The 15520-nt window shown below is 37.3% G+C and overlaps 2 protein-coding genes across 2 annotated transcripts in view; both read left to right on the top strand.

Moving 5' to 3' along the window:
- Positions 1–15520, top strand: part of LOC116254513 (uncharacterized protein At1g24485-like) — a 79042-nt gene that overhangs the window by 36492 nt on the left and 27030 nt on the right. The window lies entirely within an intron of this gene.
- Positions 598–13774, top strand: LOC116254510 (probable LRR receptor-like serine/threonine-protein kinase At1g05700). Its single transcript, XM_031629943.2, has 13 exons — positions 598–819; positions 979–1504; positions 5135–5622; positions 6478–6610; positions 7592–7660; positions 7752–7823; positions 9300–9371; positions 9672–9862; positions 11143–11360; positions 11453–11579; positions 12140–12208; positions 12297–12477; positions 13238–13774. The coding sequence occupies exons 1-13, from the start codon at positions 750–752 to the stop codon at positions 13662–13664; spliced, it is 2643 nt and encodes an 880-aa protein (XP_031485803.1). The 5' UTR covers positions 598–749; the 3' UTR covers positions 13665–13774.

Below are 15520 nucleotides of genomic sequence, written 5' to 3'. Positions count from 1 at the left end.
AAGTCCACCATTAAATGCAGGTCATTGTGAATGAGTTCTAATTCACTCTTAGAAAAGTCTCGGATTCATATAACTAATTCAAGGGAGTCGTCTCAATGATGGACGACCATCATAGAATATCCCTCAATTGCCTATGTGATCATGTCCTATGAATTGATTAACAGGATGAGGGGCTTCTAGCTGTAACGACCTCACTTGAACCAGAACCAAAATTCTTATAATCGTTGCGTGAAGCAAAGTCAAACAAGATATGCCCATCCCCGTTAGGCGCATAACACATAATGCACCTACTCCTTCTCAAATCAAATACTTCATTCCACCCAAAAATTGGTGCACAGGGTTGGGAATGTCCAAAACACTCCGTTTAAAATAATAATAATAAAATTAAAAAGATAAAAAATGATTGTAAAAAACGTCTAGAATGACTACTTCCTTTCTAAGAAATTTAAAAAATGCCCACACACGCAAGTGTAATCACATGGATTGCACCCACGGCCAGTAGGGAAACTCTAGGCATACATGATTGAATAATCGTTGAAAGGAGACTTCTATTAAGTCTTCCGAGTTTAGAATATTCTCTGAAAAATATCATTTCGATTGACGCCTTAATTACGGAGAACGCTTGCCTCAAGAGAAAAACATCAACCGGACTTCTCTAGTCTCTCCTCGCAAAGTTTGCCGGTGAAGAAGGCTGGTTCAGCTTCTGAAATGGCCAGAGCATAGGTACTTGTATTTGCAGTGCAGTGAAGATGGCAAGCTTCCCCTTCCTTTTTGGCTTATGCATTGCAGTTCAAATTATCTCCGGATTTGCTGGCACAAGTAAGTATTCTAGTCATCATCTCACCTGAGGCTTTTTTTTGTTGATTTGTCAATCAAGAAATACACATGCTCACATTGATAGTCGGCATAATTAGTGCTTTTTATTCCGAAAGGGATGCCTTCTTGTATGATAGCCGGTAAGTTTCCTCTGTTTCTCAGTGTTTTTGAGCATTGACTGTGGAGGAACAGCCAACAGCACCGACGAGTTGGGCACCAATTGGGTGGTCGACGACGGTTACATCATGACAGGCAAATCTGCGAAGGTCCAGGTTACCAATACATACGCCCAAGAAGATCAGACCCTCCGTTACTTTCCCTTCCAAAAGAAAAGCTGCTACGTCATCCCAGGCGTGGCGAGGGGAAGGAAGCACATGGTAAGGACATCCTTCTTCTATGGCAACTATGACGGAAAGTCGTCGCCACCATCCTTCGATCTTCAGTTTGATGGCAACCCTTGGTTGACCGTGGAGACTTCATCCAGCGAGTCCTACTATCATGAAGTAATATATGCACCCAAGAGAGACAACATCAGCGTCTGTGTTGCTCAGACGTCGCCCGACCGGATACCCTTCATCTCCACTCTCGAAATTAGGGAACTGGAGACGGGCATGTACCAAACGAACAGCGAAGAAGACGTTCTCCTATGGAGGAACCGGACGGCCTTCGGAGCGAAGGATTTTGTAAGGTAAGATGAAAAGATATCTACTTTCATGCGTTGTCTTTGGGGCACGTTTGCCATTTAAATTCAATACATCTTGTAGAAAATTCGCCTTTTTCACTTCCCAGCTTATTGCGTTCATTCATAAAGGCGTTTGGATTGGAGCCGATTTAAATAACTTATTTTTACCTGATTTAATTTTTTTTTTAACTCATTTTCCATTGGTTGGCTGTCGGTGATTGGTCATTAAGACGTACTATTTGTATTTATATTACATGTTTAATTAAATTTTTTTTTAATTTTAACTTTTTACAATATTTTACAAATATATTCAACTGTATTCATGTATCCATTTTTTGTTGTCGGTATCCGTACCTTAGGCCCCATTTGATAGCCAGGGTAAAATGAAAGGAAGGGGTAAAATAAGTACGGACGGGTGAAGTTTCACCCGCCTGACACAAAAAACCATCAGGGTGAAATTTCACTCCGTTTACGATAAAGTGAGCGGGTCAAATTTCACCCGCTCAAAAGTCCGAAATTTCACTCCGTTTACGATAAAGTGAGCGGGTCAAATTTCACCCGCTCAAAAGTCCGAGCTCGACATTTTTCTTTCGAAGCTCATTTCTCTAGCTCTCTCCTTCCCCTGTTCTCTCGCAGCCTCTTTCCCCTTCATCGCCTCTTCCCCTCTCCTCTCTTGCTCAGTGCTTCCCCTCCTCTCTCAGAGCTTCTCTTCTCTTGCTCTCTCCTTCCCCTCCTCTCTCGTTGGCTCTTTCCCCTTCGTCGCCTCTTCCCCTCTCCATCTCTCCAAGCTGAAAAATTTTGGAATGGGTGGCTTCCTAGAATGGCCACATCGATCATCACCGCTGCCTACTGGAGCGCTTCCGGAAGCACAAAATTTTCCATGCCTCGTGATACCACCTGATTCCCTGTTCTTCCTTCCCTCTGCAACTCGCCTTACAGACTTTAATAGGCTTCTGGTCATCCCCACTTCAAAATTTTTTGTGTTCATCTGTTTCTTCCTCCCGCCCAAATATCACTGGAAAAAGACTTGTTTCCTGCTTCGAGTATTCCACCTGGTTGTGATTCTCCCGACTCCATTGACGTTTCCTCACCAATCAAAGGTGCAGACAGGTTTTCTTTTCTTCTCCTCTTTAAGCCTCATCTCGATGGGTTCTTTCGTGGGGATTTGCATTTTGGAGTTCCAATTTGGGGGTTTTGGAAGTAATCAATCTGCATGCAGTTTACTTATTGAGAACAATCACAAAAAAAAAAGAGACAAGAGGACATGAGCAGGAATCTCCATCGAAATACAGAATACAAACCAAATCAAAGAACTATGCAGCCAAATAAGGCGTTTAACTTTTGCAAGTTTAAACACATACAGAAGCTTTCGCTGTAAATTTTTGCTCCAAATCAGACTTCAGCAGAACCAGAAATATTACACATGAAAAACAGCACATTAATTAGATAAATGGAGCTACTAATACAGGAGCAAACAACATAATCTGTACAGACGCTCTGGAACAAACTTAGTTGCAAAACAAATACATTTACTTATCATGTTTCCTGCAAGCATAGCTTTGAAAGCTTGGAGGTATATTTGAAAGCATGGAGGTGTTTCGTGGTGTATCCACTCTTAAACCAGAACTGGTATTATGTGAGAAGCAGGATATAGCTGCAAAACATATGCATTTACTTCTTATCATGTTCTTTTTCTAGCCTTAAAATAATTGATTTGTTGTTTGGAATGCCAATGGTGAAATTCTTGTCCAATAGAGCTGATTTGTCGTCAAGCTTCAAGAAAACACAAGTTTCTTGTGAAGTCTTGATCATATGTTATGTTTTGTCTATGTTATGCTTATGAACATTAAAATTGCGTTCCTTCTTATTTTTTATTCAAGCCTTTAGCCTTGGTATGGTATACACCCTCAATATATTGTTGTTTTGGAAGATCATCTTTCAATTTCTTCCCACGTCAAATTTGGGGATGAGAATACAAAAAAAAAAAAAAACACTTACCATGTTAAATTCTTCATATGCATCAAACATTGTTAAATTTACCACGCTAAATTTTTTATGTCCATTAAACAGGGTTAAATTTACCACGTTAAATTCTTCATGTGCATCTAACAAGGCTTCAAATTGAAAGAGGGAGAAATTTCATTCTGTAAATTTTTCCAGAAAAATTTACCATGATAAATTTACCACGTTAAATTTCACATGACAATCAAACGAACCCCTAAGGGTTAAACTTCTTCGGTGAAGCCTTTTCCCTTTCATTAAAGGGTATTTTTTAGAATCCTATGTGCCTTTAACGAAAATAGGCTGGCGTGGCTTTGTATATTGACGAAACAGCAAAAGAATACCTTATTATTTACAATGATAGGGCAGATTAAACAACCAATGGGTCAAGCCAGCTCCTATGGAACTTGCTCGTCAAAATTTGACTCGAACTTCACTCATTTATTAAAGGATCGAGCTCAAGTTCAAACGTATGATCCGGTTAAGCTCGACTATATAATGAATACTGAAATGTAAGGATAGAATAGCTAAAGGAATAGCTACTAAAAAAGTTAATTGAGTTAAAAAACACGAGACAAGCTTAACAAAAACGATTTAAATGGGTTAAGCGAATCAGTTCGATGCTGTATGATCGAGTAGATCTCGAGCTCCATGCTGTATCAAGCTCTACTCAAGTTCAAGCTAAGCTCGAATTCGAGTTTTCTGAGTCAAGTCAGCTCAACTCCCATCAAGTATGCCCCCCAAACGGAAACAACACATACACTATTAAGAAAACCCCTTTCTTATTATCAAATTAACTTTAGTTAGGACCCAACAAGAACCTATACAGCAGCATTCCTAACTGATAAATTCCATAACTAAGACTGTTCTCTTTTGCTGTGATTTTGTACTCAATACTTCATTATTAACCATCCATACCCTGATTTAGAAAAACAGCCCTCAAAAACTCAACCTGTATCCCATGCACATGAAATATCATTGCCATCATACATCACATGCTAAGATTGACAAGAATCAGATGTCTCCATCAGAAATTCTCAAACAAATATTCAAACTTCAAATATCATAAGAAATTTTACATCTATTTGAACCAAAATTGAAATTTGGATAAACATACTTTTCCCACCGTTTTTCTCTTCCTTCTATCTCTCCCTCTCCCTTCCTCCCTCGCCTCTTCTCACTCGTTTTCCCTTTTTCTCTCTCCCTGTCTCCCCTTCTCGTTTTCTCAACTCCTCTCTGTATGAAGGGTAGTAAAACTGGGTCCGGGTCGGCCCGGTTTTAATAAAAAAATGTTTTATTTAATTATAAAATTTTTTTTAATATGAAATATATTTTTTAATAATAAATTATATATTATTAAATTACAAAAAAATAAAAAAGCTATTTTTTAAATATTAATAGGCCGGATCGAACTGCGCCCAAACCGACCCGGACCTAGCCCACTGGGCTCGGGCTGAGATTTTTCGGCCCAGACCCAGTCATATATATATATATATATATATATATATATATATATATATATATGTATGACTGGCATTGTTCTTCTTAGACTTAGAGGGCGTTCGGACTAACGAGGTGTTATTTAGTTATAACTTGTTTGAAGAGCTTTGACCTTCAATTGTGATCAATGGGCAGGTATCCGGATGACCCTTATGATCGTTACTGGCATCCAGGTGCAATCGATGGCACAATTAGTGTGACAATTGGAGATAATACGAGCTCCATCCAGAACTCGAGAGACATACCGGGAAAGGCGTTGGTCCATGCAATAACACCAGCATCGAGCAATGCGACGACTCTCATCGTCACCCCCTCTTCCGACATTTCCCTGGATAATGCTGCCTATTACTACATTTTCTACTTCTCGGAAGTGTCACAGGCTGCTTCTCAAAAAAAAAGCAGGTCATTCGATTTCCTGGTTGATGGCATCAAGCGGAACAACGATCCAATCATCCCTCCTTACTGGTCATATGTAACCGACTACAACCATGGTCGTAATCTGACTGCTGGATCCGTCATTTCCTTGGTCAACACACTAGATGCATCGCTTCCTCCCATCCTCAACGCCATGGAGCTTTTCAAACTCAAGACAGGCCTTGCTGACGGAACTAGCAGAAGTGATGGTCTCTTTCTCTATCCCTTATATAAGTAGTGTTTTTATAGATTCATCATCAATCGCTTAGTGGACAATTTGATTTGCTTCATCTAGATGTCATGTGGTTTTATGAAACCAATTTTTTTTTAAAGATTTGTTCTCTAGTCTGTTTTTCAGAAAAACTGGTTTGTGGGTTTGGACAATAGAAGCAAATCACTTTTTTTTTTTTTTTCCGTGAGCAACCTAGGGGTTGCCAGGTTATTCACTCCCTTTCGATTTTTATTTTTGGCCAGAAAACGTACTCATTTTTTTGTGTCATCCAAATGGTCATGAAGCATATTAATTTTTTACTCCAAAAATGAGTTTTGGGATGTCATCCAAAAACACCCTATCTGTGTCAAATCTAATTATCAATGATCAATCAAATTAAGTAGACAACTTTACAGTCCTTTTATTGATCAATCCATCAACATTCAAACGTATTAAGTTAACTTATTTTGTTCAATCTGCTCTATTCATAAACTTTTGCAATTTTTTCCAGCGCCATTGTTTTAAACATTTTGAGCACGTCCATGTAGTTCGATAGGCTGTGGCATCCATTGGCCTCAGGACTCAGTAAAAGACAGATAATGTCATTTTATTGTCTGGACTAATGCCTCTTGTTAAAAACGAGAGGAAGAGGTAACATATATAAGGTTTCTTTTTCCTTTTAAAGTAGGGGAAACACAAAACAATTAATCAGTTATCGTTTCTGAAATTGTGGTGAAAATGCTAAAGTACAGAATGTTTTCTCTTTTTTTTTTCACAATCGTTTACAATTTTCACCATTTCCATTCACAAGAAATTAATTTGAGCAAAATGTTTTTGTGACAATTGTACGCAGTGAACACGTTGCAGGTGTTACAGGGTCAATATCAACACCTCCAGTCATGGGCAGGTGATCCATGCCTTCCCGCAGGTTCCACTTGGGATTGGCTCAACTGCAATACTGACGATCTACCACGCATTACAGAACTGTGAGTAGGACACAAATCTGTGAGTTTCCTCGCAGAACATTCAAATAAGAAGAACATATGTTTTGTTCCAAAACACAAGTTGGAAAGCACCACATTAAGAAAACCATAGTTGTCAAACTTTTGACTCAAACTCTGATTGGCAGATAACCGGTGAGTCATTGAGTTGACTCGTCGACTCAGTCGAGTATTCAAACAACAATAATGTAAATTACTGCTGCTGAAATGGGTGACTTAGGGCGCATCAAGGGTTGGTCAAGGCCGAGTCAGACCGAGCCAGGGGCTAGTCAAGCCGAGTCGAGCAAGTCAAGGGCGAGTCAAGACAAAGCTTGACTTGTGGCCAGTGAGTTGGGCAATTTTCGAATCGGCCATGCGAGTTTGCCCACGATGAAAAAAAAACATGTCGAGATTATGTTGAACATTTCATCGTTAAATTTATGTGCAGCATCCATAATTTCTATAATATTCAGAGCCAAGCATGTTTCTCTTGGAACGTGTGTAAAGAAAAGTCAAAACCCCAATGTTGTTCTTATGGAACACCTTATCCGTTATATTCTGATCTTGAGTTTAAAGCAAGAGAATAGATGAATATGTTGGTTAATAATTTAGATTTATTGTTACAGAAAATCCGTCCTTTTTGAAAAAGTACCTGTTTTATACAAAATAGCTCAGCTAAAAACCCTCTTTTTGAAAATTAAAGACGCCAATGTGAAAAAAAATGTCAAAAACACCGAAGAAATGCAATTTCCATGTTCATTTGGCATTCTTTTCACATTTTGTCGTTAGGATTTTTTTTTTTTTTTTACCTTTTTATAAAACTTGCCGAGTTTTTAAACTTTGCCATATTATGCCCGGCCGGTTAAAACACACAAATTATGTTGTTTAGATTCAGCGGAACAAAAACTTTTTCCTTCTCACGGCAAGATTAATACTTTGATCGTAAGACACTTTTGACTATGTTTCCCTTCTCTTTTACCTTTTAAGGCACCTTAGCGGGTCAGGCTTGAACGGCGCCCTTCCAGACTTCAGCGGCCTGTCTGCGCTGGAGATAATGTGAGTAAATCTGTAAAACACCGTCATGCTTCGGTTTCCACTTGCTTAATCATATACATGTAGTTTCACTGAACACCATCTTATTTTGCAGTGATCTGAGTAACAACAGCTTGAACGGTCAGATCCCAGAGTTCTTAGGGAGATTTCCTTCGTTGAAAGAACTGTGAGTTTACATAAGAAAAAAAAAAAGCTTCAATAAACTGCGAAAGCTAGTTCAGCTGATAGTAATTTGTTTTTCCCCATTAGTTCAAGTCCAAAAAGTTTTTGGTACAGAAGGCTAGCTCCAGTTATTGAATGTTTGATCTCAAGCTGTCCTGTGTGCTTTCTTTTAATTCTAGTGGAGCCCTACTGGTGATGTCAATATTGGATGGGAACTTTCAGACTGGATATCCTATCAATTGGTTCAGAAAAAGTCAGATATGAAAAAAGTTTTAACATCAGATTAAGAAATTGGATTGGATTTGGATTTAAGAAATGACATACTCGAGTTCAGATTTAGATACAGTTTTAAATAAATATCCAAATGGATTTGAATTGGAATTTAGATTCAGTTGTAAATAAATATTATTTATCCAATACCTTTAATAAGGTATGGTAAAGAGCAAATCGAAACGTTGACATTCCTAAACCTCCCTCCCCCAATGGTAAAGAATACACTGAAAATGTTGACAGGATTAAAATACATAATTCGATCTTGTTAAAGGCTAACTAAAACAATTAATACCGGATGTTATTTAGGGAAGCATCTGTAAATACCTACTTTGTAACTCCCATTTATGTCAACGTTAATCCTTGGGCACTGCAAGTGTCATCTTCTTGGATATGTTATATCTAGAACTCGAGAGTTGATGGCTGCAAGATCAAGGGAGAGCTGATGAAACATATGTAATCGGCAGGTTTCACAGGGAAGGGAGGCCTATAACCTCCAAAAGAAGTGAAAACGTTATTCCTATATACTTACTGGTAGACCTAAAAAGGGATATTTGTAGCTCATTATACCTCAAATGGGTTTGAATAGTAACAAACTCATTCCAGCATGGTGATGTAAGCTACTGGGCTAAACATAACCTGCTTAGCCGGACAAGTAAGTTGAGCATGAAGTAGTAATTGGTTGTTCCATTAAAGCTCCAAGTGGAGTGAACTATTAAAGAGACGTGAGGCTCATTAATGTATATTTTTGTATAATTTTAGCACTACAGTATCTGTTGTTATATAATTTGATAACTAATTTATGTTATTTTTTGTCAGTTTGTTCCAGAGCTTCTTGTTTTTATAATCCTAATCCCACTCATTTAAACCTACACGCTAAATCATAACTTGTGAGATGAAGCTGGAAACCTCAGCTTATTATGTGTAATTGCTTGTCAAATATAGTATTGGCAATCTGTGTGTTATGCTGCCTTTTCAACTAATTAAATGAACTGGGATAGCTGAAACGCCAGTTGATTGAAGCCACTCAAATGAGTCCTGTATTAGGACCGGATGTGTGTTCTTCAGTTTGTTATATAGAAATTTCAGTGTGCTGAATCTTCTGTTCCCCCACTCTGAGGGAAATCATACAGTTTGAATCTACAAGCTGTTTGGTTTAATCATCATTAGCCATTATTGTGACAAGCTGTCCATTGGTTTTTGCATGCAGGAACCTGGCAGAAAATAATTTCACTGGACCTCTACCCACATCACTAGCTGGCAACAAGAAACTTAGAATAAAGTAAGTGATATTTTTTTTTTGGAGAAGACAATGCAGCATCGTGACCATATTTTTGTGTATGAGAGAGACCAAGAGAGAGGGGCAACCATAGGGTGCCTGGATAACTTCTTTAATCCATCAACAGGCAAACTAAAGATATGATAACTGTAATCGGGTGATGGTATTTCAGTCATATCATACCAAACCAAAGCATGATATCTATAATTGGGTAATGGCATTAAATATATATATATATATATATATATATATATATATATATATATATCATTTTAAATATCTTTACTTGTCTCTACTTCTTAGTACAAAGGGAAACAACATCAGTGACGACAATCCAAGTCCACCCCCGGGACATGGCGAAAGAAATATGAAGCCGATCATTGTTGGAGTATCAGTTGGCTCAGTTATCTTATTTCTATTGCTAGTTGGTTGTGTTATCTATGCACGCCTTCGAAGCCAACATCCTAGGCCATCAGTGTTCGAGGACAATGTAGGTAAGTCATTTTATTTCAAAATGTGCCTCAATAGGCTCCAGTTAAATTGATTGCTAATAGGTGACTGCAGTAGCTTCCCAGCTCCTTCTAGCATATTGGCTAGGGCACCTCCCTATGGAAGGCCGAAGAAAACTTTCTTGCTCTGCAACCAATACTTCTTGCTACTAAAAGTCTTTCCCGAGAATGTACTTTTTGTATCCTTGTGTACTCATTTTGATGTTGCTAATTTCCTGGATGCAATATTTTTCCATACTTGATAATATCTGCCTTCAACAAGTCACATTGCACAGAAGTGAGCTTGAACATCATTCCTACAAAAAGAGGCCACTTCAAACTGATCAGTTAAGCATGCTCTATTGCCTCCTAATATAGAGCAAATCCACTTTTTCTATGTTTGTTTGTGGGAGATCATGGACCAATCCTCTTGCAGGTCTTGAAACTAATTAAGGTGATGAGTTGTAAGTGGACACATTGGATATCTAGACATGAGAACCTATTTAAAATTTCAGCTTATTTCTTTATTCTTTTGTTTATAAATAGTTGTTTATCTAAGAAGAGTGATGCCTTGACTTGGAAATTAAACCCTAATGCTTTTGCTTTATCCTTTCCCTGTATGATTGTTGCTATTGTGCTTGATTGTTCATTGCCTGGTATAATTTTTCTTCTCTCATTTTTTCATTGTATTCGTAGCAACTTTATAAATTTGAGTAGTGATCTTCCTCTTCACTATGGCACCTCCTCATGTTTGCAGCACAATTAGCATCAATAAGCTAGAAGTTGTGTTTTCTATAACTACTGCTATGAAAGAAGAAAAGAGGTGATTGAAGTATTTAAGGAATTGTTGCGCACTTAAAGCCAAAGGGGGTTCGCATAATGGGAGCAGGCAATTACTGTAAAGCAAATAGCATGGTTTAATTCCCATGGGCAACAACTACTTATATAAGGTGGTTCTAGGTGTGTCTCCTAGGGTTGGGAGGTGTAGTCAAGGTGTTTTACTGCTGTCCTATTAGAATACTGGTTTGATTACACTTTCAAGTTGTTAAGAAAGAACAAAAAAGCTATTGTATACTTATAGTGACAACGATGATGAAAGGAAGTGTATTTTCTCCCAAACTTACCGGCACTCAAAATCTACTCTCCGCATTGCAATTCTTCATGAAATTGAATGGCTCTAAAATTGTTAAAGCAATGAATCATGAAATAGATTTGTGACACATAGCCACTTTGAAGACACAAAGTACAAGCTTAATTGCCTAAGAAATTGTCATGTGAAATTGTAGAGAACCAGGTGAAGCAACCAGCTGGTTCCATTCAGTTGGGGCCAAACCATGCATTCACCTATGAAGAGATTGTAAAGATCACAAGAAACTTTGAAATCCTTATTGGCAATGGAGGATCTGGTTCTGTTTATTATGGACGCCTTAAAAATAGCAATGAAGTTGCAGTCAAGGTATTGAAGGATTTTCAACAACGAGGATCTAAAGAATTTGTCGTAGAGGTTAGAATAGATTATGTTTATTGTTTGATTATTTCTGCACGTTTTATAATTTTATGAAGGAACTCAAGTTTTTTCCATGCCCAACATTGTAGGTCAAGTTACTAATGACAGTGCATCACAAAAACCTTGTCTCATTTGTTGGATTTTGTGATGAAGGCACAAATATGATTGTCCTTTATGAGTACATGCATAATGGAAGCTTAAGAGACATCTTATCAGGTATAAACTTAGACAAATTTCATTTTTATAGTGTCATGAATTTAGCAGCATTATACTCAATAAACCACAAAAACAATATGGCAATTAGGTCATGGGAGGAGTTGCAAAGAACCAAGAACATGTATAACCCACTAGATGATTACTATAAATGGTCATAAAGGATTTTGCCTTCAACTCTTCGTTAGCATTTCATAGCATCTGATTATTTGATATTGTAATCTAAAGTCACACACATAACATAATGACAATCAGTTAAGAAGTTAGGCAGTTTGTAGCATCGTCCAAAATGTTTCACACTTCCAAGCATAGCCAAAATTCTGAAGTCATTTGTCTAGCCTTGACAAAAGCTTTTATTAGTATGTGTTGTTAGACATTTTTGTTGTCAGAATGAATTACTTCAAGAGCCAATTACAATCTCTGAAGAAATTGACATGCATACTAATAATTGTTAGACATTTTTGTTGTCATCACGAATTACTTCAAGGGCCAATATTGGTTTATGTCATCCTAGTAATAAATCAGAAAATCAATTACTAGGAGATTGTTTTCATTACATGTAGGAAAAAGAACAGCAGCAGAACCTTTAACATGGAAGAGACGGTTGCAAATTGCTTTGGATGTTGCAATGGGTATGCAAACCCCTACCATTTAGTCTGTACAACTTCATCATCTTTAATGTTCATTTGTGAAGGCTGATAAGTTGAGCCGAAAATACAGGTTTGGATTATCTACACTCAGGTTGCCAACCTGCCATTATCCACAGAGATATAAAAAGCACAAACATTCTTCTAAATGAACGACTAGAAGCCAAAGTAGCAGATTTTGGAATTTCGAAGGCTGTTGAGAGGACTCAAATATCAACAATGATTGTTGGCACACCTGGATATATTGATCCTGAGTATGTGTTGTTCTTTTAAGTTAATTGACCTTCTTTGATAAATATTTCAATATTTTTGTGGCTTACCATATGTCATGGCTGATTCACACATTAGTACTTCTTGTAGCCAGAGAAAATGTGAAATGTTGGCTGTATTAGACTTGGCTCAAGTCCAAGCCAACAACATGAATATGATTTGGTTGTGAAGAAAATTGAAGCTAAAATATGAAAATTATTCAAACTATGCTTAAGGTAATATGTATGTATTATGTATTAGAAACTAGGAAGAGCAGTTTTTGGCTATGCTTGTTTTGGCATATGGTCACATGTTCAATTAGTCACCAAATCATTCTAATGGATAAGAGTCAAGAAATTGTAAACTATTGCATTCATTGGATTTAATGAATCTAATAGCAAATGAACATTATGCTATAAAGCCCTAGGCTGCATCTGTTCTACTTTCATATATTGTAGCTACTTGTCTTTTATAAGACTACAATTGTTCAACTCAATGTTAGAGAATAACTAGAAGTAGGAAAATACATCTTATTACATTCAAGAAAATAACAAAAGAAGAAGAAGAACACCAATTTAGAATATCATAAAGAAGACAAGATGGCTAAGAAGAGAGCTCTTTTCACCCACAATAATGATAAAGCCTTCCAAAATTTTGGCAAACCTTCAATCGTAACAGCTTGTAGATCCACTATGAAATCAAGCTATGATAACTTCATATAAATTAACTCTAAACAAAATGTTGCTATATATTTATGTTTTGCAGATACTCAGAAATAAGCATTCTCACCAAAAAAAGTGATGTTTATAGCTTTGGTGTGGTTCTTTTTGAGCTCATGTCTGGTCAGGGAGCCATATTTAGCCATCCTGAGCAGCATTTTCATATTGTTGAATGGGCAACATCAAAAATTGTGAGGGGCAACATAGAGAACATTATTGACCCAAGGATTAAAGAGCAGCAAATGAGTTCTATGTGGAAGGTTGCTGATATAGCCATAGCATGTACTGCACGCAGATCCATTGACCGACCAAACATGTATAATATTCTGAAGGACTTGAATGAGGCAATGGAGATGGTGACTGGTTACCAAGCACTTGATGTTTCAGTGACAGAAGTGATGACTACTTCCGCATATTCACCTGAAACACCTATCGTATGTGCAAATCGCCCAAAACATCCATTAGCAAGATAGAAAATTGTCTTGATGTCAACATCATAACAGATGAGACAAAGCTTCATTGAAACATCAGTCAATTTCTTGCAAAGTTGAAATGTATGCCAAGCTAAGTTGCTTAGTTTTTTATTCTTAAGGTTTTTACTTTCTGGTAGAATATCCAAAATAAGAAGACTACCTTGAATTGGTTGGGTGACTATTTGATTAAGTGGTAAACAATGGATCATGCAATGTTCAGCTAAGCTTTTGTGGGAAACTTCAAGGGATGGTTGATCTATACAAGAACTAGAAGTTTTTAATTTTTAAAGCTTAGTATTTTTAAGGAGATGAAGAGTAGCAATGTGGCAAGGGCTCAGAACTGGGTGCGTGGGTCTTCTCCAATGCATGCCTCATCAACCACCTAGTTGAGAAGACTAGTTTTTTATAACTGAATTTCCATCATCTTTCTATGGTTGCAACAATTTTTTTAAATTGGGTTGGATTTTCATCTATAATTCAGCATCAAATCAAGTCCACCAAATAAACGAAGGTTATTTATGAATGAAAATTTTAACAAATTCTAAAGATTGGGATATTAGAAGGAGCTCTCACAAGATAATGGAAAATACTTTCCATTTGCTTGATTGATGTATTCTTTGATTGGATATTCTCACTGCATAGTCTTCTTAAAGGGCCAGTTGCTTAAACTAAACATCTAGACACAAATTAGTCTTTGTAATTGAAAAAGAACTAGCTTTTATAAAATAAGTTTTTTGACAAAAAACTAAGGAAATGAACTTAAATCACTTTTTTGGAAAACATGAAAAGGAAAAAGCCAACAACTGGCTATGTCTTTTAAAAATAGAAAAGAAATTGAATTTGAGAGCTTGGGTGCAGGGTCCTTATTTCATTTTTTGTTCATGCTCTTAGCTCTCCTATGCAATGATTTGAGCCATCATATGACTGATGGCAAGGAAATTCAGGTGGTGATGATGCGAAATCAATGAGGAAGTACTCTTAAAAAAGTGGACTGAAGGTCTACAGTCGGTAAGGTCACGGTTGAGTTATAGGGTACGAGCCAAGGGGAGGTGAGAAGAAGGCAGAAGAAGCCAAGAACTTAAGTGTGGCAAGGTTGGATTGTGAAAATGAATCTAAAAGACAAAAATGAGTGATAAAGAGCATGAAATAACATGGTTCAAAACTTTTTGATCCAGCATCCAAGGTAACAACCTCACACAACATGTGCTCGTGTATTTCTCATCAATCCTTCCAATGTGATACGTGGATAATGGTAAGGCTGAGAAGAAGATTAGGAGGGTTACAAAATTGCCCCCATGGCTATGTTTTAAATATGGAAATGAGAATCGCCAATGGCTTGATAATGATATGCATGATAAATTAGAATATCATCCATGAACACTTGCCAATTATCCCGTCATTACTTCCCTCAAGTGGGGCATATACGTGATGGAAGCCCCATTGATCAAGCGCTTGAATCAATTGTTATTTTGATATCCCTTATGTTAAGCTATATGCGGCCGTTTAGGAATTTGTTTAGAGGATTTTCTCTTATAAAATGACAATCAATTTCATTGTGTGTTACGTTCTGTCATTAAAGACTGAATTTGCCATTCTGAAAACCACTGCCTTCTAATCACAGTGCAAAGGAGCAGGACCTAAATTTCAAATTTTACCATTAATGTTGACCCATGGGATCCCACTAGCTGTTGCTGCCATCACCCGATACTCTGGTGTGGCACTGGATTTGGAGATGACCTTTTGTTTTTCTCTTGTCTGGACAAACCAAATCATCTCCCCCGTACAGACAATAATCAGTTGTAGATTTTCAATGCATGCTTTCCTAAGCAATATTTGGACATCCTTCAGTATCTGTA

The sequence above is a fragment of the Nymphaea colorata genome, chromosome 5 (assembly GCF_008831285.2).
Source record: "Nymphaea colorata isolate Beijing-Zhang1983 chromosome 5, ASM883128v2, whole genome shotgun sequence".
Taxonomy (NCBI): domain Eukaryota; kingdom Viridiplantae; phylum Streptophyta; class Magnoliopsida; order Nymphaeales; family Nymphaeaceae; genus Nymphaea; species Nymphaea colorata.
Note: the sequence above shows the minus strand (reverse complement) of the source record. Positions and strands in the feature narration are given on the sequence as shown.